This window comes from Aptenodytes patagonicus, chromosome 14 (assembly GCF_965638725.1).
Source record: "Aptenodytes patagonicus chromosome 14, bAptPat1.pri.cur, whole genome shotgun sequence".
NCBI classification, from domain to species: Eukaryota; Metazoa; Chordata; class Aves; order Sphenisciformes; family Spheniscidae; genus Aptenodytes; species Aptenodytes patagonicus.
The window spans coordinates 7714124-7735860 of record NC_134962.1 but is presented as its reverse complement, the minus strand read 5'-3'; the positions used below and the strand labels follow the sequence as shown (position 1 = coordinate 7735860).

At 41.4% G+C, this 21737-nt stretch overlaps 1 protein-coding gene across 2 annotated transcripts in view; it reads left to right on the top strand.

The window, feature by feature from the left end:
- The window catches only part of DOK5 (docking protein 5), a 46197-nt gene that overhangs the window by 9561 nt on the left and 14899 nt on the right, over positions 1-21737 (top strand). For both annotated transcript variants that reach the window (XM_076351772.1, XM_076351771.1), the window contains exon 2: positions 11875-11982. In XM_076351772.1, the coding sequence (XP_076207887.1) occupies positions 11875-11982 (108 nt within the window). The remainder of the gene's footprint in view (positions 1-11874; positions 11983-21737) is intronic.

Below are 21737 nucleotides of genomic sequence, written 5' to 3'. Positions count from 1 at the left end.
ACCAAAATCCCAAAAAACAAGCCTAAGAACTGTTCCAGTTTTTCTCTAAGAGGTAGAAGATGGGAGATTATGCAGATCATGATTTGGAGTATGAAATTCCTGTGTTGATGGTGGCCCTTTTTAGGAGCAGGAACAGCTTTTCTTGTGCTTCCCAGCATATGTTTTCTGGTAAATTACCTTCCACGTTCTTCTTTGGAAGATGGGCTTAGTTTGTTAAGCAAAACAATGAGACTCCAAATTTGCCTTTTTTCATAAACTGAGTTAACTAATAAACAAGTGGTTCTTACCCATTTGCTATCTTGTTCTGAAGATGGAGTTTTCATTTTAACAAGTCTAATGCAAACCTGACCAGAACACCCTTTTTCTTCTGCTTTTATCTCAAACACTTCCCTCACTTCTGCCAGTTGTGGGTCCCAGTTCTGCATTGTCACTGTTTGCTCTTCCTTTGTTAGACAAAGGTCTGTACAGAGCTGCTCTGCATACGAAAGGGTATGCCAAGAATGATTGTAAAGGCAGTGAAAGGAAAAGAAAACCCAATTGTAAGCAGGTGAAATTTAGTTGTTCATGGCTTTGATGCCTTTTCATCATCAATTCGTTACAGTGTGAAGGTGATTCTCCTGCTGGTGTATATGGGCATTATCCTGAAGTTAGATCAGTGATAAATTAACATTTTGCAGTGTTTGTGGAAACACTTGGAAGAAAGTAACAGATGTAAGGTCTGCACCTGAGACTGACATCTTAATTTGATGTTTGTGTAGTTTTAGGTATACCATGGAAGTTGATGGACTGTTCCTATTATCTTCTTGTCTGACTTCATCAAGTGCCGTCAGAAATACCAGTGAAAGTTCAAGCTATTGGAATGAATAGTGGTTTTTTTGCCCTTTACTGAAAATAATGTAACTCGTTTCAATTCCAAATATCAATACGGTAAAACCAGTGGTATTTCTCTCCAGTAACATTAATGTAGGAGATTAAGTTGTCCCTTTACTTATCGAGTAATGTTTATCTGGGGAACTGTCAATGCCCTATGGTCGGCAAAGGAAAAGTTCCTCTTAATGCTCTCACTAATGTCTCCACACCAGTGAGGATGGATGTTAGCTGACTGTACTGAATTAACTGCATGCTATTGAGTGGCATACTCTCGGCACAGTGCTTATGGTAAAATACAAGTGGCTATTCTCTGTTAAATGAAGTAGTGCAAATTAAGACAGTATTCTGCTAAGCTTTCATAGACATTTTTTAAGCAGCAGTCATACTTTCTTGAGGTTGGAGTCTACCTAAATGTGAATGAACTCTTGAACTCTTTCTTTAATTAGTGCTACACAGCTGGGACATGAGAAATTAATAGAAGTTGGGTTTGTCCATTTGAACTAACGTGTAGATTAACCTAAGCAAATGCAAGAAGACTGCAAGAGCCAGTGCAAAGCTGAAGTCTACCAGGGAAATACTGGCTCTGGAATCCTCATTTTAATCTATGTTTCTTTAAGTCAGTATCAGTCTGTTCCCCCCCAACCCAAAACAAAAGAAAAAAGACCCCAATAAACAAACAAAACCCTCCCCTGAGTCTCATTGCACCTTTACTAGAAAACTGACTGAATTCTGGTTTTAAAATATTGGACAAACTGGTGACATTTTTCATCTGGTCGGTAACTTTAAAAGTTCTGGCAGAGCAATGGAGCTCTTAGGTGCCAGATCATCAGTTTATACCCAGGATGGAGTCCATCCACTGATCACAGGCCCTGTGGGCTTTCTGCTGTGACTTGGATCCTTTTGTGCACATGCCTTCGGGAATTCAGGATACACTGAAGGTTATCACTCTGAAGCCAGTGCAGCAAAGTACTTGAAAAGGGACATGCATTTTGGCTGCTGTGGACTTCTCCCTGTAGCAGCTTTGAACAGAGTATCAGTCCATCTAGCAGTCTAGGCAAATTACTTCAATTATTTGCTGCAATCCTGTAAGGCAATGCTGAAGTGCTTGTTACTATGATTTTATGGGCTGTAATTCTGTCACTCTTAACAAAGCACTGTATTTTGGTGAAGTCCAGCTTGCAGTGACTCACTTGGTAGCATTATTTGCTCTTTCATGCAGATTCATGTTGATTTTAAAACGGATCCAAGCTCCAGAGAGGCTGGGGGAATGACCTACAACTGCATAGCTTTGATGTCAGGATTGAAAGAAAAATGTGGAAGGAACAAGAAGTTTACCTTGTGTTGGGACAGTACGATGGACTAACCTTGAGACTTACTTGAGGTGTCTGGAGGGATGGGAGGTAATGTATTTGTTACAGGAAACCTGTGATGCTTTCTGAAGCTTGCAGTTACGTTAATTGGCGAATGGCAAAGAATGACAGCAGGCCAGAAATGGGCAGTTATACCCATCTGTTAGTTATGGGCTTGCAGGGCATTTGTCATCCTTGGCTCTCCAAGCAGCACATAACAAGCATCATTAACTGAATTTAACAGGTGGGCAAGTGGCAACAGGTACAGCTGAATTGTTCAAGTCATACACTGAAGATTGAGCAACTAAAGCCCTTCTCCCATGTCTGGCTTTGGATGCTGGCAGCTTACTGCTGAAGAATTTACTCTACTGAGATAAAGGCCTAATTCATGTGCACTTTCTGCCCTTTTTTATCTCATTATGTGTAGTCTTAAAATTACAAGTCCAACTCTGAAATACAACTCTTGCAAATGGTTGTATGCTCTGGGGGGCTGAAACAAAGCCTGTTGCTGGGAGTTTGTGAGCAAGTACAACTCATCTCCAAACATGGAGCAAGTCCCATCTGTGCCTTCTGACAGCTGAGTTCAGGAGAGCATCCCCTGTGCTGGTTTTGGCTGGGGTAGAGTTAATTTTCTTCCTAGTAGCTAGTATGGGGCTGTGTTTTGGATTTGTGCTGGAAACAGTGTTGATAACACGGGGATGTTTTCGTTACTGCTGAGCAGTGCTGACACACAGTCAAGGCCTTTTCTGCCTCTCACCCCACCCCACCAGCGAGCAGGCTGGGGGGGCACAAGAAGCTGGGAGGGGACACAGCTGGGACAGCTGACCCCAACTGACCCAAGGGACATCCCACACCATATGGCGTCATGCTCGGCATAGAAAGCTGGGGGAAGAAGGGGGAAGGGGGGGACGTTCGGAGCGATGGCATTTGTCCAAGTCACCGTTAGGCGTGATGGAGCCCTGCTTTCCTGGAGATGGCTGAACACCTGCCTGCCGATAGGAAGCAGTGAATGAATTCCTTGTTTTGCTTTGCTTGCGTGCGCAGCTTTTGCTTTATCTGTTAAAGTGTCTTTATCTGAATCCACGGGTTTTCTCACTTTTACCCTTCCGATTCTCTCCCCCATCCCACTGAGGGGGGGAGTGAGCGAGCGGCTGGGTGGGGCTTAGTTGCTGGCTGGGGTTAAACCATGACACCCCCTACCATGGCTTTAGCAGGTGAGCTTGTGTTCTTGTTAGAGCTGTGAGCAGCTGTTACCAAGGGTTAGCGCACGTGTGCTCTGCAGCCTCTTTGCATCTGATGTACTAATTAGTGAGCTCTGTGAACTGTTAATGAGCTGTATCAATGCCATTTTCCCCTTATAGCCCATGTAATTAAAGTGACCAAATCAGATACTTAGTGACAAAAAAGAATAATTCCAAACCATAATTCATTGCAGTAATTTTAAGTTATTCAGCAGTTACCTAATTCTAACACAGTACTAAATTGTGTTAATTCGCTGGACCGCACTAATGGCCTGACGCAGCAGGACAGCACATCCAACTGCACTCTGTAGAACTCAGCCAGCATGAGCTGGCTGCACAGAGTCAGTTTTTAGTCTGCATTGAAGCCTTTACTATTTTTTCTTTAGTAGTTAGTCCTAGGCTGATTTTCTCCTATCCGGTTTCATGCCTAGAATTAACTGTGCCCATATATAAAGCTTAGCAGATGTTCAAGGAACCAAATCAGATACTTAGCTCCAGTCTGACTTTTTTTAAACTGTCACTAGTAAGAGAGGGTTTCTGCTGTAAATGCTTCTTGGCACTTGGAGGCACTCTCCTCTAATGACCTTACGCAGCCCAGAATTACAACCTTTTCTGTGTATGATCATTAAAAAACCCCAACAAACCAGCAAACCTATACTTTGAAGGGTGTAAGTCCATAAAGAAGGGCCTGAAAGTGGAACGATATTTCAGGTTATGCTCTCTTTGTAATGATACTGCATCCAACTCATCATTTTTGCAGGGAGAGTAGACTGGAAGTTAAAGTCTTGCTTTTAATGTCTTTTAGGTCCTGAAATTCTAGACAGTCATTAGAGAAACTAAAAAATGGAGTCAAGTTCTATAGTGGCCTCCATCACATCAAACAGCATGACTGCTTATCCCTTATATCTCCTGTGCAGTTTATTACACAGTGTAATTTATTTACACATTAGTTTATCAACAGGTCTCCTGTGAGTTGCATGTAAGGAGCACATGCCAATGCAAATTCAAGGCACTATGCACTGAGTAGAGAAGAGAAAGAAATTACTCCTTTGCAGAACACTTATGATACTCATGTGGGATAAGCATGTCCTGAATCCCAGCCCTGTCTTCTTAATGACATTTTGCATTAGCAGCTATCACTGTTCTGTTTCAGGTGCCAACCTCCTGGGTGTCCTGTGTTCCTGGAGCCCTTTCCCTGCCCCTTGAGGTCTAGAATGCTGTTTCAGGTGTCCTGCCAAGTCTGGTGGCTTCTCTGCCCTGTCTGCTCTGAACCATAGTGTCCTTCCAAAGCCCTCAAAAGATTGTATGTCAGAGAGATTTCACTGGTAATGTGCTTCATCATCTGGCCAGGATCTATAATTAAGATGCCTCTGAACTCCAGACTTCCAGCTGCTGAGTGCATCAACAATTTGAAGGGGTACATTGCTTCTAAACTACTTTATTGACAGTTGCAGTGATTCACTGTAAAGGGCTCTCATAAGCTCCCGGGTGTCCCTTTAAAATTAAAAAAAAAAAAAAAAAATCTTCTACCAGGCTGCAGTGTATCAGCAGATCATTTCTTGTCTTTCAATGAGCCCATTCCATCTTGAAATCTGCCAGAGGTGACCTGTGCCAGCAGCAGCAGCATTTTTGTTGAGCATTTTTTCCCCTTTGTCTGAACCAATGACTAATATATACCAGTTACAAGCAAAACCTGTAAAATGCTGCTTGTGTTTCCCTGTCAATGTCCATTGTCATGGAATATAGTATAGACACAAAATAAAACAAAGGCTCCATTACTAAATTGTTAGGTGATCTTGGGTGAGCCATTTTACTGTCTGTGCTTAGATTATACTCCTCACCACCCTGCCATGGCTTGGACAATGTGCCCTGGATCACAGCACGCAGGCTTTCAGTTGCTGAGAGTGTTTTGGCAGTAAGTAAATCTTGTCTGTGGAATGAATCCCATGTAATCATGAAGTACCAAAAAAACCCCCAACAGATTTAGAACAAAGTTGCCCTATAACTAGTGTGCCAAGTGGGAATGCATCTGTAGGCTCAAATCCAGCTGTTTGGTGTTTTAAACTAAGGCTGGAGGAATGGCTTTGAGTTCTGAGCCTGAACCATTAACAAAAATCCCACTTCTGGTTGATGCTAATTCCAGTTGGGAGGGAACGGGTAGAAAGAAAGAGTTTTTGAAGAGGAAGGACTGATTAAAATGCCTCATATTTTAGAGCAGTAGGCATCTGTTGTGACTTGCATTAATAAGTGTAAGAGTAAAAGAAGATGTATAGATTCATAAAGATCTGCTAAGCATTTTTTTGTGCACTGATTTTACAGCAAGTTCTGGCCAGTGCCAAAGCTGGATTTTGTAACTTGATGAAAAAACTTTGCAACACTGAACAATATTGTGCATTCTGAACAGGCATGGAGACAAGATTACAGCTTCATTCCCTATTAGCAGCTGTGGATGACTTCTTAGTGTAAAATATTGTTTCTGAAGATGTATACTGAATGAGAGGAAGGAGTGAGGTTTATCTCTCCACAAATGTGTTTCTTGGGGGAAGGAGAAATCTAGATTATTTTCTTTAGTCCCCCGGAGAAGAAGATAGCTTGATGTAAACCAACTTTGATATATGTAGTCATTATAACCTGATGACAATGAATAATGCAATATCGCTTACTCATAACACACTCACATTAAATGGGTATTCTGGGAAAGTGAAATTGTCTTGTTGCCAAGTGCAGCGATATCTTTACAGACAACATGTGGACAACTTTGCTGCTTATTTTACAAAGCCAGTGAATGAGTCTACATTTCTATGCACCGTTTAAGTCATGCTGAACACATTTCAGTACAAGTTAGATATGTTTACAGCTATGTGATTCCTTCTAGTAATCCATCTGCTTGTAATTGTTTTATACTTACATTGTGTTTTTTCAGAATGAAATAGAGCTGAACACAGCTGCCAATATGGGGATGAAGTGGGCAAGGGACAAAGCTGGGCTGGAAGAGTAGAGGCAAGTCATAACCTTACGGGAGAAATACATACAAATTAAGTACTTCCATTTTGTGGAGTCATGGAAAGATTGTGGGGTCTTCACTAGCGCCACACAGTCCCATTCAACATGATACATAAGGCATCATCATATTTGCTGATACCTAGACCTCTTTACTAGAAAGCAGTCCTCCAGTTTTTCATGAAGAAACAGCTACCTACTGGAGATCTACTGCTTAAGACGTGTCTGAGGAGTGAATATAATTAAATGAATGAGCTGCAGTCTGCCTTTGTTGGCAGTATTTCATTTTTCTAGATGGAAAGCAAAATTCTAGATCCAGTCTCCTCACAAATTTCCTTCAGGCTAAGAATTCTATTTCAGGGCTCTTTACCACCTTTTGAATCAGAAGTGACATATTAAGGCATTTTTTGAAATAGAAGAATTAAGATCCAAATACTTAGCGTGAGCTGGCTAATTTCCTGTGTGAGCAGCTCCCTGTTGGAAGGGACCTCGTACCTGGAACTCCGGTCTGCTGGAGACTCCCTGGCAAAGTTCAGCAAAAACGCTCAACTAATTTTCCATATGCAACTGAGGTACTTCAGTGGGTCAGCTACCTACCAGCCTTGGATAAAGTGGCAGCATTTTTTTTCCTACCAAAAAAAAAAAGTTCAGAATATACTGTGAGAAATTTCTTGTGCTATTGTGCTGTGCCTTTACTAGATGATCTGTTTCTAGAGGTTATCAGTCACAAAAGGCAAGTTCCTGGCAATAGCCCAGGCTTTCTGGTAATCATCCCAAGCTGCATGACAGTACTTTCAGCTACTGCTTTTAAAAAAGCAGAGTTTGTGTTTATTTGACAGCAAGTTCAGTGTCCCTGTAAATGCCGCTCATTGGAATTCTTTGGTTTAGGGCAAAGAGCAGAAAAATGTAATGCAGGAATAAAATAGGGCAGCTTTCCCTGAAGGTTCACTTGTTCGCAAAGGAGAAATTTGCCAGATGAGACTTTGTGCTACTGTCTCTGACCTCTATGTCCCTCTTAAATAACAAACAAATAAGGGGTGGGATTGATTGGTCCTGAAGTAAAACAGGCTTGCTTTGCCATAGTGTAGTGGAAGCCACATATATTAGTTTTAAAAAATAGCCAGTGTAAAACCCCCTGCCCCAAGATATGAAAAATAGCTTCCCCGCTCCAATTTCTAAATAGTTGTCTATTTCCACATGCTGTTTTAGATCAGTTGCTGAACAAAGGTATTGAGGGGTGGGGTAAACTTGCTTTGGACTGAAACGCAAATTTCAGTTTCTAAATTGAAATGTTTGATTCTTGTGTGGAATAGTTTGTGCTTCATGTATAAAGAATGACATTTTAGGCACTCAGAAATCTAGCTCTTCGTTATCTTGCTTTTCTGATCAGTTGGGAGGTGGTGCAGACTGACAGGTCTCCCTCCCCACACCCATTTCCAGGACGGTCCGGGGGTTTGGGTCATCACGTAGGACAGCAAGCCTCCGGTTTCAGTTTCCCTCTCTGCATGAGAGTATTCTCAAACCACAACTGAACCATGAAACCCAGGAAAGTCAAAAGAAATTTTTCCACTTTACTCAGCCAGATGCTGGCCAGTTCCAACTGAGGTTAATAACTCCTTTGCTTCACCGTGTATTTCCAGCATCAGAAGGAGCATGGGGATGGCTGAGCAATCCTGCCTGGTTCCTAAGGCACAGCACTGAGAGCAGGAATCCAAATACTCAGATTGCATCGTTCCTTTGAAGTCGCTCCTTCTTTGACTTCAATTGTGGAAATGATTTATATCAGCTGATCTTTAGAGCAAAAATAGAACTGTTTTGACGTGACCTTGGACATGCATATTGGATCACCTATCTGGGTTGTGGATGATCCACTTCATAAACAGTTGCATTATTTCCCTCGAGTTTTATGTTGTTACCTGCTTGATGGGCTGTTAAAAGCTGAAATTTTCAGGAGACACCATAGGAAGTGGATGCTAATTTTTGATACTCAAATTAAATTTTGAGTTAGGCTTTCTCGGCAGATCTCTCAGGGAGCGCTTTGTAAGTTTTAGGTGTTATGCAAATGACAGCTATTACTGTTCTCTCTCAGCACATCAGATCCTGATTTGCTGTTTGGATTATCTAATCGCTGTTAGCCCAAGTGTTTGGAGTGGAAGTAATTAAAGCAGTACTTTCAACTAATTCCTATTCATGGAGAAGTAGTAAAAATGTTGATTTGAGGGATAAGTGAGCTAAGTATTCATGATGGAATAGGCACCTAAGAGCGTTCGGGGCTGGTTCTTGTTCCTGCTGTCAAGACAGCTGTAACAATGTAAACAGTTCACCTGCCGTCTTCAACCTGAAGAAATACTGACAAGTCTCAGACACGTAGTAGGTCATGATGGCATCAAAGACCTAATTACTTGCTCTGTATTGTAGCTCATAACAGGGTCTATGATTAGCTCTCTGTCCTGGGCACCACATCATCTCTTCTGTGCGTTGACTGTGTTGAAGGGCTTTCAGTGCTCCTAGGCAGATGCTGCCGAATTGGTTATTCATAGAATCGTAGAATGGTTTGGGTTGGAAGGACCTTTAAAGGTCATATAGTCCAACCCCCCTTTTTTATTGCTTTATTGCTAGAGCTTTAGGGTATCATGTAGTTTATGCTCAGTTAAGGTGGTGCTGGATGTTCACCTGTGAGATGTATGTGTCATGGGAGCATAAAAATGTGACTGTGATAATAGTACTCATTGTTGATGGCTCCATTATCTGATTTTTTTAAGGTGCTAAGCAGGTTTCAAGTGAGGGGATGTATCTTCTTTTTGAGTTTGTTTATATAAGCTCAGCAGAGAGGAGTTAACCATCAGGTCACTAACATTAATGGGATTCCGAACTGTATATTCAGGCAAAAAATTGTTCATTGTCTCTAATCAAAACAAAATACTTTATTCTACTTTAATCTACTATTGCAGTAGAATCTCTCTGCCTAGAGATTCCCTAAGAGGAGAGAGCTGACTAGCTCATACAGAAGGAGGAAGAAGTTCAGGGGAGGGACCTTCATGACCTGACTTTCCTCCGGTTTGCTCAAGTTAGCATCATGAATGCCATTTGTTCTTTATAGGTGTAGTTATTTGGGTCATGATGATGTTGTCCTGGGGCACTGGCATAATGTATTCCAACCCTGGGACTCAAACAAAATTAGATAATTGTTGTAATAGGGGATCGGAACCAAATCTCAAAGACCAGTATTTATATTGTAGGCTGATTTGGCTTTTGCATCCTTGGAGATACTTATATGTAACAAGTTTGTTTTGTTTTGTTTTTTTTCTTTTTTTCCCCAGCTGTGCCCTGATTCTGATCTAAATCTAAGAATTAGTCTTGGATTAGTCGTTGTTGAACTGCAGTAATGAATTCCAGTAGCACCAGCTTATAGCCATCTACCATGCTTGACCGGAGTTGATTGTTAATAGTACTTATGCTCCTAGCGGCATTTGGAAGGGCGATGACCATCCTGGATCGGTGCCCAGCTGGAGGCAGAGCAAAACTTTCTTTGCTTATTTGTATTAGAATGTTACTCTCCTGTTCTGCCCCTGATTCTGTGTGCTGCTGAGCTCACTGTTGCAGCCACAGCTTTGAGATGCTTGCTGACCCAGAGAGGTGCTCCTGAGTGCAAATGGTCTGAGTAGGACATCATCATGTTGTAGTTGTCCTCATGTGTGTTGTATAATGGCAAATACATTACTAAAGGATTCTGTTCTCTTCTATGGGCTTCTAATTGCTAAAGTTAAAACTATAGGTTTTTGAAAAGCAAAAGGGCTGAATACTCAAACTTTTGACAGTCTCTTTTGGGTGGGGTTTTGGAGAGTTTTTCTTGTCAAGTGTGATGAGGTTATCTGGGCCCAGCAACCAAGATTCTCAGAAGGCAAATGTAGGAAGTCTCTTCCAGTGGAAGTGGGTGCATATCTGAATTGCTTTTTTGGTGGTAAGCTCTCATTTTGGTCAGTGTCTAGTAATTCTTGAACAATTCAATTCAAACCCTTGCATTAAACAGAACAGGTTGAGTGGCCAATAAGCTGGAAAATTGGAAGAAAATCTTGATAGGTTCAGCTAGTGCCTGGCATCAGAGCAGCCTGTCCATATGCTAAATGCTTCTGCAGCCAAGTGGGCCGGGAGTATGAGTGCCCACATGTGAGGCAGAATAATAAAGCTGGGGGGAATAATAAGGTTCCCTGAACATCTTTACAGAAACAGCTGAAAGCCGGTGAAAGACGCATAGCTAGTCAACTAACAATCATTTTTGGGCACAGAAATAAAGTTATAGATGCTTTTCATAGGCATAACTGTTTTGTGCTGACTACATTGGTTAGAAACCCATCAAGGGTTCAAAGGATGGAGTTGCCTTGTCTACTGGTTACCTGTTGGGTGCTGGCTTAGCTGGAGGCAGTGAGATGTTTTGATGGGTCTCATTGCTGATCACTCTAGTGAATTTGCACTGCGTTGGAGCTCTGTCAGAGCTGTGAACTACTTGATAGTAGGCTGATCAGACTTTTTTTCTTTGAAAACCCACTAATTTTAGTGGCGGTTTTGTTTTATTTCTAACCTACAAGGTGTTACTTTGGAATTACTGATTAAATGTAGGCTGTGAGCAGTTGGCAAGGCTTACAATTCTTTCCTTCTATACAGCCAGTATGTTATCTAAGCTGAGAGCTGTGGTTTTGAATGTAAGAGGATGGTAGAAAGTGCACCACAGTTGAAGGATAGGTGGGAAGATTGCAAGAAATGGTGGCAGAAGCTTGAGAGATGAAGTGGCTTAATGCTGTAGATGGAGAAGTGTTTTTTCAACCACTCTGCACAGAGTCTGCCCCAAGTGACTTGAATTTAAATTCAACTGGACCTTGAAAGCAAAATGCCAGTTGTCAGAATGTCCTGGGTTCTACAGTTAAATGGTCTGTCTTTTTTGTTACCCAGTAATTCAGTTCCTTCTCCCTTATGTATCCTTATTTACCCTTATACATAGAATATACACTTACAGTTTTATCTCTCATACTTGTGTGATGGAAGGTCCATTCCTACCTGTCTGTCTTAAGCATGCAAGACTGGAACCAGTAAGAAATCCACGTGGAAAAGTGTGTCACTTTATTTTTAAAAAGCTGTTTCCTAGAAAGCTCTGCATTTGCAAGCATAATTACAGCTCTTTCTTCTGAGCACCTTTCATGCAAGTATGCACTGTCTTCATAAGAATTTCTGATTGTATCGTAATTCAAAAGAAATAGGATGTAACTATCCATTAGCTTGATTTTATGTTTTGTGTAAGCTACTGAGAGTCATTAGTTGTAGCTCCAGAGCAACAGCTGATTTATGCATTTAACTTCTATGCAAATATTAGTGATATTCAAGTCATTGGAGATGCCAAGTTTACTCTCTTGTGTTTCTAGATTTACCAGAGATGCTGGTTAGTATTCAAAAAAGCTTCAAGCAAAGGGCCAAAGAGGCTGGAGAAATTCTCAGATGAACGAGCTGCTTACTTTAGATGCTATCACAAGGTAAGACTTGGTAATATGGTTGTTTCTTAAACTTTTTTTTTAACGTACAATCAAGAGTAAAATCTGAAGTTGACATATATTAATTGGCCTGAAAATTGGAACTTTTTTTACTATCAAGGTCCTAAGCCCACTTGTATGTTCCTTCATTCAGTGAAGTAGAGGCAGAGTAAGTTTCTGTTTTCTGCTTCGCAGCAAACATCTTGCTAAGCTAATGGAAAATGACTTTATTTTTAGAGAAGATGTCCTTTTCTCTCCTCAGCCCTTTAAAATCAGATCTGAAATACTTTGCAATGACTACTACTCTTCATAATTACACTAACAACCGTCCAAGGTAACGTGTGAATTCAAAAAGCTGGATACTTAGAAGTTCCCATTTTACTAGGATTTTGCATCTGTGCGAAGATATTAGACAGCTACAGAAATGAAGGGCAACATGCAAATTTTTCTTGCAATGATGATGTGAAAACCTTTGCTAAATTCACCAGTATTAAAAGAATGAAGTTTTTCCCTCTAATCACTTCTCTGGAGTTATGTGCACATTTCATATTCATCTGAGAGTTTACATGTGTAATTCTCCCGGGCATGGAGATGAAAATAAGAAGCCCTTTAATTTATAATCATTGGTGGCAAAAGCTTAATATATTAGAAGATTAAGAATTATGTGCATAAATTCCTAGGAGTTGGTGAGCACAGCTCAGCTTGAGGCTGATCTGCGCTTACTCACTTTGACATACATTTAGGAGGAAATCTTGGGGGAATACCGAATCTGAATTCAGACTTGTCTGTCTACATGCCACGTAATTTGTAATTGATTGGTCATAAAACCTGTGGCTATTTGTAGTAAGTCATGCCCAGAAATAGTTCATTCAAATTTATATTAAGCAACTTTCAAAAGTAATGAGAAGTGCATTTTTTTTTATTTGATGTGTGTGAGTGTTGCACAGTGTGTATAAGACAATTTCCAGCTTTGTGTGAAATGTTGCCCTTATATTAGTATGGCTCTGTCAATTATTAATGCAAATCTGTATTTCTTTCATTGTATTAATGCAATATATCAGCAGCACACACTGGCTTGAAGTTCAGATTAGGTAGTGGATATGAAATCCATGAGGAATCTAAATGAGGCTGGATTTTTTTCTCTCCTTTCAAGAAAATCTGTAGGTTAGCACTTACTTGTCACGTATGTAACCTAACAGCAATTTGCTACGTCTGCATCTGCAGACTAAAGCACCATAGAAAGTCCCACTAGCTTTGAGGGGTTTTCAGCTTTAAGTCAAGCTTAGTCTATAGTTAACTGTTACTTAATGTTAAACTGTTGCTTCTTCTATAAATTTAGTATTTGGATTTCTCTGGTAGCTTATTTGACAGGAATAAACAATGGTCAAACTCCACAATCAGTCACTTTTGGAGGAGTAAAACAAGCTTGCATGCAGGTCACTTGAATGTAGTGTGCACTCCTGAAAGCACTGGTTCCAGCTGGAGTGAACTGATAGATTATATCCTAAGTCTCCTTTTCAGGAATTGAAGGGTGGTGTCTTGGGGTCTGAGTCTTACACTGAGTATATCTGAGATGATCAGTCTGAGCTTCTATGGGTTTTTTTGGTGTCTTGGACCTCCTGAGCTAGACTGCCAGCTCCAATGCTCTGAGCCCTTCCCCTAAACATCTGCCTGCTTCAGGGCCCAGGTATGTAGACCCAAATTACGGGATGCAGTGCTGAGGTTTCTGCCAGAAAGCCTGTAGTCCTCCTGTATAAAACGAAGAGATCTCTCTTCCCAGCACCACGTCAGCCTGGACACTGTGGATGAGCTTGCTGAGAGCCACTGGGGTGCAGACAGGCTGGATGACTGGGCAGCGACCTCGCTGCCATTTGTGGGAGCTACCCTGGGAACATGGCCATCAGCATTTGTTCTCCACCTTTATCACTCCTCTTTGCCACTCCGTAATGAAGCAGTGCTAACCAACTAGAGCGGGTTAAATGTGATTGCTCGAGACAGTGGGTTGTCACGCAGTGTTGCTATTTGGCAGTGGGGCTCTGCAGTGTCCCCATTTTTTCACTGTGATGGTAAGTAAGGCTGTCTTCTAATTCTAGAGTTATCAGCTGTACAACTTGACGGGTCCTGTTTATTTTTAACGAACCTTACTGAAGGGAAGCTAATGAATATTAAATAGCATTTTCTGCTAAAATGTGTTAACTTACAAAGAGCGCAGGTGGATAAAAATGAGTTTCTTTTTTAAATAAGCTTTGTAAATGTGTGAAATTCCAAGGTGATGAATGATGCGGCTTCTAACAGTATTACATATGAGGTGTTGAAAAAGGAGAACATGTTACTGCTGCTCTATACTGCTCTATAGTTGAACTGATTCTTATAAAAAGCATAGTTAATTATTAATTAAAAAAAAAAACCCAACAAACAACTTATGGCAGAGTCTTCAATTAACACTATTTATCACCTGGTTTTGATGTATAATGTTAACGGGACATTGGTGCTCGAGACACCATCCAGAAGTCTAGGGTAGTCATTGCTGTTGTCTTGGTGTACATTTGGTCGGCCAGAGCAGCTGTTGTAATAACAGCTTGATGGTGCGTAGAGGCTTTTCTGTGACTATTCTAATTCTGTCACTCCTGGACAGAAGGCTGCTTCTCGCTGTCTCTGACAATAAAGATAATCCTACAAATGAGAAGCCCAGTCAGTCCTGTTAACATGTCAAGTGTCACTGTGTCATAAGCTTCTGCTAATGAATCTAAGGACGAATGCAGTTCAGTCTGATAGATGATACTGCGAGAGGCAAACCTCACTTACAGGTTACCAGTGCTTCAGAAATATGGTCGTTAACTTCCTACCTGGGTTCTGAAGTGATTCTCAAATGCTGTTGAAAGCAGCATCAAATCTGGAAAACTGAGGAGCCCCCGATCACTCCATCAATCTCAGGAAAGGTTTAATCAGTCATAAAACTGTAAAGGGTAGAAAAAGAAAAATGATGAATAGAGCTAATTTTTCAATAGCACCTGCCTCCTTCACTGAAGTGTTAAATTGTTTCATTTTGTTGCTTTTTTTTTCTGTGATGTATTCAAGTGCAAATGTTATTTTGATTTATTAGCCAAAAGATTCTGTCCAGAGCATTTGTTCTGTTGGCACCGTGGTGGTACCAGTCACTGAAGCTGAGTTGCAGTGGACTGAGACCGTACAATATCTCCTTGTCACCTTCATCCAGTCAAGGTTTCTCCTTTATCCGTTTGAAGTCTGGGTCGCAAGCAATGTTTCTGAGGTGTCTCGGTGGTTTCTGTCATATTGGGGGGTCCAGTTTGTTTGCATTTGAATGCGTGATGTATGTGTCCTGTTCTGCAGCCCTGCACCAGAGGCTGAATTTTGACGTCATTGCCACTCAAAGTTTAAAACAACAAAAGAAATAAGTACTTTCTTTTTTTATAATACTGACCTTTAAATACTTTCTAATCTTGTTCTGTTTTTTTAAACATGGAAAGGTTAAAGTGTCCTAAAATACAGGTCATCTGAGAATACTCGCCTGTAGTTTATGAAGTGAACTGGAAATTTGCATACACAAAGCAAATTGCCCGCTTAATTCATTTGGTGGGGAGAGAAAATAATTAGGAACCAGGCTACAAAATCTATGCAGAGAGTTGCCTTTTGGGTAGCTGTCTAGTTTTCCCTTGGTAAATGTAAATAATCAACGACAAATTACCATATGCTTTAACAAAATAATATTGGAGGAAGGAAGAAATTATTATTTCTCTAAGTGACTTTTGACTTTGCAATGTGCCAGAAGAATCCTTACTATTCCAATAGAAAACCAACTAACTGCATACTGCTGACAGGAATGTACTGATTCCGCAAGGGGATCTGAGTTTTAATCCGATTGTATTAATCTTGCCTTGTAACAACAGAAGTAATTTAAACAGTCTTTCTGTCTAGTTATGGAATAATCCATTTGGAAAATTGAATTGTGTAATTTGTAATTGTTTTCCAGGCTTGCTAATGCAAAACTGTATCGGTAGCAAATTAAATGTTTAAAGTATGACCACTCTGCTAATAACTGGCTGTTAAACATTTATTTTAATGAATACTATCACTTACTATGAATGAAATGTCTAGTTTGAGGCTGTAAAAGAATTAAAGTAACTTGTCAGGATATTTTGGTATCTTCACTATAATGCCACACAGCGAGGCTCATTGCAAGTCTGTGGAGCAGGTATGTGTCCTTCCATATGGAAGGACATATCTTGTGCCTGGCTCCACTGATCCTGTGAATGAAGGAGCAGCCTCTGAGAGTGATGGTGAAAGCTGAATCTCTGAATCTGGTAGTTGTTCCTGGCTTTAATTTCTTAAAAAGCCACTGTTGGACTACAGCGGGGTTATGGCCAGTGTGTGCGATTCCATATGGAAGCAAGTGAAAACTAGTGGCTGATGATTTTTCCCACTGAAGAAAGGGAGATATAGGCATTGCTGTAGATTTTATTTTTTTTAAATATCTTTATATTTATTAAAAATATTTTAAAAACTGTATAAAATTTTAGTCTGTTATGTATACTTAGTAAGTTAGATATGTACAGGCAGATCTTATAAGCAGGACTGGGCTGGAATTGCAGCAGCATTTTCCATTAAGTGTTCCCCTGGCGTGTCCCGGGAAGTGTTCTACCTGTACTCATCATGGGAGGAATTTTCAGGAAGCCAAGACAGATGCATGAAGTCCTTAATTAAGATTAAAACACGAGATACTTGAAAACCATTGAATGTGGCACTTGTGTAGGCAATAAATATACTCCCTTGTGTTATGTTCTGAAAGGCTACCCATATCTGAGAATTATGTACTAATTCAAACCATACTTTGAATGCTAAGGACCATTTTTAGTAAACTGTGTGTTTGGCATGTTTTTGAAGGGAATGGGAGAGATGGAAGACTTTTTGCCAGAGTGTATCTGGTCGGGGTGATATGGCTCTGTCTGCTTGTACTGTCGGTTGGGAAATGAATGATTAATCCCTGGTCCTGGTTCAGAACTCTCTTACCACACAGCTCTGCAAGTATTTTAGTTTTTAATCTAATGAAATGTATTTCAATTGTATGGATTGTCATCTTAACATAAAGGAGGCTTGAAAGTAAAGGGGAGGGGAGAAGTATGCAAAGGGAGGTCCTTAACCCCTAACAAAATATCATTCTTCTTGTGATTTCTCTGTTAATACTGTCTTAGGTCTGATATTTGTGGCTTACCCACCTTTTTAGAATGAAGTTTATAAATGTACATTACTTACTAATCTCGGACAAATAAAACGTACATGAATTAAACTAACCATGAAAACACTGTTTTGCAAGAGCCTGGCAGGAGGAGAGCTATTTAAAAAATGCAAAAAAAAGAAAACTTCAGCCTCAAATATTTGCAGGTGTTTGGTGTCTGCTCCTGACTCCTTTCCAAAAGCGTGGTAGAGGGGATGTTAGCAGCCTGCCACTTCTTCAGTGTGAATTCAGTGCATATGTGCCAGACAATTTGAACCATCTGTTGCATAAGGGTGAGCAACAGGAAGGCTATTTAGGCACATGGGATAATGATGGCATTTTCAAGCATCTTGCTGAGTGACACAGCAGGTCAAATACCAAGTGATCTTCAGACAACTTCTCCCTCAGGAGCACAGGTGCACTGTTGAGCCTTGGCAGCAGGAATAGCTTCTTGGCTAAAGCTGGATCTTGCCAGAAGGGGCTATTACCATACTGGAGTACCTCTGAACCTCTGAAAGGTGAAGGCAACTTCAGCGGCTCAGTCCCAAAAGGGAAGAGAGGTCAGCTGCCTATTGAGTATATTTTTGCCAGACAAAAATCAGGTGCCACAAGGTTGTATCCAGGACAGAATGCATGCATGAGCTGAAAGACTGAATTCAAGTGACTCTTCTGCATGCCACCGACTTCACAGAGTCCCAGAGTGTCAGATTTTGTCCATCTGTTATTCTCCCTGTGTCTGCTAGGTCTCCTACTGAAGAAAAACTTAGTCTGAAACCAGCTGGGAAGAGACTAGAGTGTGTGCATATTACTGTAGACACTTGGACCTGGGTCAGAGGTCAGAATTGGGGGCTACCTGTCTGTCACACTTCAAAGGGAGATGCTTTGGTGTTAGCTTGTGCAGCTCAACAGAAGCAAATGCCATCAGGAAATCTTCAGATGCATGTGAAGACTTTCAGACCGTGCTCTGTGAAATGCCATTATACAAGAGCTCTCAAGCAGTCAGTGTAGCACAAAATAACCCAGGAGCTGCCAAATGTTGCAGCTAGCATTTCTCCAAATATAAATACCCTTTTTTTCCCAGTTCAGAGCTAAAAGATGAGTTACAAAGGATTTGATGATCAGTGAAATTAATGACACAATACTGTTGATTTCAGTATTTCTTCAAGATATCACCCAAGGGATGAAATCACCTGCAATTTTATTTGACCAGGCTGTGAGCCAGGGCTCTTGGAGTGTGTTTTTGTACATGGCTGCTGTGCTTTGCAGTGCAGGCAGTCTGCGTTCACACAGGGCATAAGGTGATTCTTGGAAGCACCTGACTTACTGCACACTGCTGCAGTGTGTGGACTTATATTATTGGGTCCCTGTCGTGTCCCTCCTCCCTCCTCCCAGCATATAGCACTCGGAGGTGATGAGGAAGGGGCTTAGGGTAGAGCTTTATAAACACATTAAAAAAAATCATCCTCATATAAGTTGTTCATGTTCACCCCATCTCTGTACCCCTTTTTCCTTCCTCCCTTCTCTGTACACCCATCCTGCAGACCCACGGAAAAGCCCATCAGTCTGAGTTGCCCTTGCACTAACACCCAGGTCAGTGGCACACTCGTGTGCTCTCTGTCTTCATCCTCTGCTCTTATGTTGACTTAGGGAGAGTTTTTGCTTAGAGAGATGAATTAACTGCTGGTTGATACCCCAGAAAAGCAAAATAGACCACTGTGAATACTGCAAAGGCAACAGATAAAAAATAATGTCTTAGATAATCTGCATTGTCTTCTTCATAACACAGTATGCGTGGAGGGAGTACAGTAATAAAAAGCAAATGTAGGAGAAGGCATATTCAAATGAAAACAAATTTTTCTGTTAGAAGGATGAACTTTGGGATTTCAAGCATGAGCTGATTCTTGTAAAATCTCTATTGGAATATGTTATTCTGCATTTGAGATTACAAAGAAGTGCTTTACTGCAGTAACTAACTGGCTTTTGAGAGGAATTTATGGTAAGAAGGAAAAAATTACTGCTATTCTTAGCTCCAAAACAATGATGCCATTATATTCATGCTTTTTTCATATTTTGTTGTTTCTGAAGGGGAATGCAGGAATTGCAAGTCATGCTGTCATGAGGTCAAGTCACCCAGCCATTATACTTCTGGACACCTTGAGTTTTGCACAACTCTCTAACGGTCCACTGAAGTGACTGTAGCATAAAGTGGCAGTCCTCACTCGGCGGGAGGAGAAGTGAGATTGCTGTGCTGGGCCATAGGATGGAGGAGGAGCTGCTGTGTAACTTTTGATGAAACTTTTCTTGACTGGGAGACCTAAAGAAAGAAAATTCTTGGTTGCAAGGCACGTCCATGGCTTTTGTCCTACTCTGTGTGCTGGGTAGATCTTGTTGGAATGACCAACTGCTTCTGGTGTGAAGCCTTAGAATGGAGGGAGACCGCAGGTATCTGAGATAGTGGCAGGAGCAAATCTCAGTCCCCGTGGCTGGGTTCAGAGATGATGCAGTGCTAGGGCTGCAATGTGGATATGACACATAAGCAATAGTGTGCAAGGCTGGAAGCCTTTGGGTGGGTAGGGGAGAGATTGGAGATTGGAGTACGGAGGCTGGAAAGTACAGGATGTCTCTAGTAGTACAGAAATGAGAGGAAATGGGTGATGGATATTCTGTGGCAGGGCTGCAGAGACTGTAGGAGCTCATGCAGTAGTTGCAGTACCAAATGCAGACCATTTGGTACTTCTGAGCCTCCGAACTGCTGGAAGTGTTTTGGCTCCTGAGCCAGCATGGAGAGGCAGTGTCCTGCCCAGTAGGAAACTGGGCAGTAGTTGCAGCTTGCAGCCCTAATGAGAATAAAACATGACAACTTGGGGGGTAAAGTGTGGTCTCAGGGATGCTGGGAGTGGTGAAGGTAAGATGTACAAGGTTGGAGTCATAGTAAAAGAAACAGTGATCAGAAATGTCTCTCCTTTAGTGTAGGCAGACAAAGCAAGTATTTTAATCTTGTCCTTCTCACATTCCCAGCAGCGTTATGGACATTTGCTCCCATCTGGCCTGGAGGTGCATGACTCAGTCTGAGCACAGGGTCATCAGTGGTACTGTTTGGTTGGTTGGTTGTTTTTTCTTTCCCAGCCCTGTGCAGTAGCTAGCAGCCTCCCACATGGTCAAGTGTCCTTTGTCTCCCTTAGTAGGATGCAGGGTGTCTCCCTGTTAGGGGCTGAGGCAGCACGCGCTACCCATCACCAGGGGCTGACGGGGAACATGGGCAGCAGCTGACCATTTGGTACGTCTGAGCCTCCGAACTGCTGAAAGTGCTTTGGCTCCTGAGCCAGCATGGAGAGGCAGTGTGCTGTTCCCTGACTAGTATAAACCTTTCATGATCTCACTGAGCCCTGTCACAGCATCCTCGGGATTCATCACGCTAGAGACAATTACTGGGATATCCAGCAGTAGGAGTGTGACATGCCAGATTTTAAGAAATAAGCTTTCCATTAGGACAAATCCTAGATAGCTAAATGATTCACTACCAAAATGTATGGCTACATTCTGCTTCTGCTAACTTTTGTACTTGTAGGTACAAAACTTCATTAACACGTTCACTTGCAGAAAATGTAAATGTGCTCAGTATAAATGTCAGGGTGGTTGCTGTCCTGAATGAAAAAGTCTAGCTCTTTTTTTCCTCTTGCATTTGAATCCTTTCTTGGCATATGAGAAAAATATATGAGACTTGAACTTGGCAGCTGGCAATTTGTGCTTGACCTGTCATGTGCTGAGCACGATGGGAATAGGTTTTGACAGATTTGTCATATTTAACAATGACTTTGTCAGTGTCTTGTTAGCACTGGGGGATGTGCTTCCATCACAGGATTTCCTGGAAGAGTAAAAAATGCTCATGCAAAATTAAGCACAGTTAGGAAGTTTCAGTTCTGACACTTCTCAAAATCTTGAACCTGGAGGCTATAAAAACCTGAGTTCTAAATTTGGCAGCTATGCAGAAGGTTTGGTGTGTTCCCCATGGGATGTTCCTTCCATTATTTCCTTCTGCTACTGCCCCTAGAGTGAGTTTCTGGACATTGGATGTGTTGCTTATTTTTATTTTGGGGAGACATTGCCCACCAACTGCTCTTCGTTCCTTCCATTCACAGTAAGATTACCTTTGCAGGGGTCTTGCTTGAAAATGTGATTTTGGTTGTCTGTTCTCCCCTGCTGGAAGGGAACGGGCGATAAATTGACTCCAAGAAGAAAGTGACTTAGGATGGAGGGCCAGAGAGATGCAGTGGGTGTGCTGTGAACCCACGATGCTCTAGAGGAGTGGTTTCCGTTGCTGGACCCTACAACACTCGTAACTCTTTATACTTTCTGAATCTTATCTATAAGGCAATTGCTGCATTTCTTTGTTTAGAGTCGACACAGTTTGATATGAGACTATTCCACAGGACTAATGAGACCAAAGTAGCGAAGTTGTTAGGTTGTACAGCCTTGGGAACATTTCTGTTAAATTCCCCCTCTTTCTCTTCAACCCCTACCATGT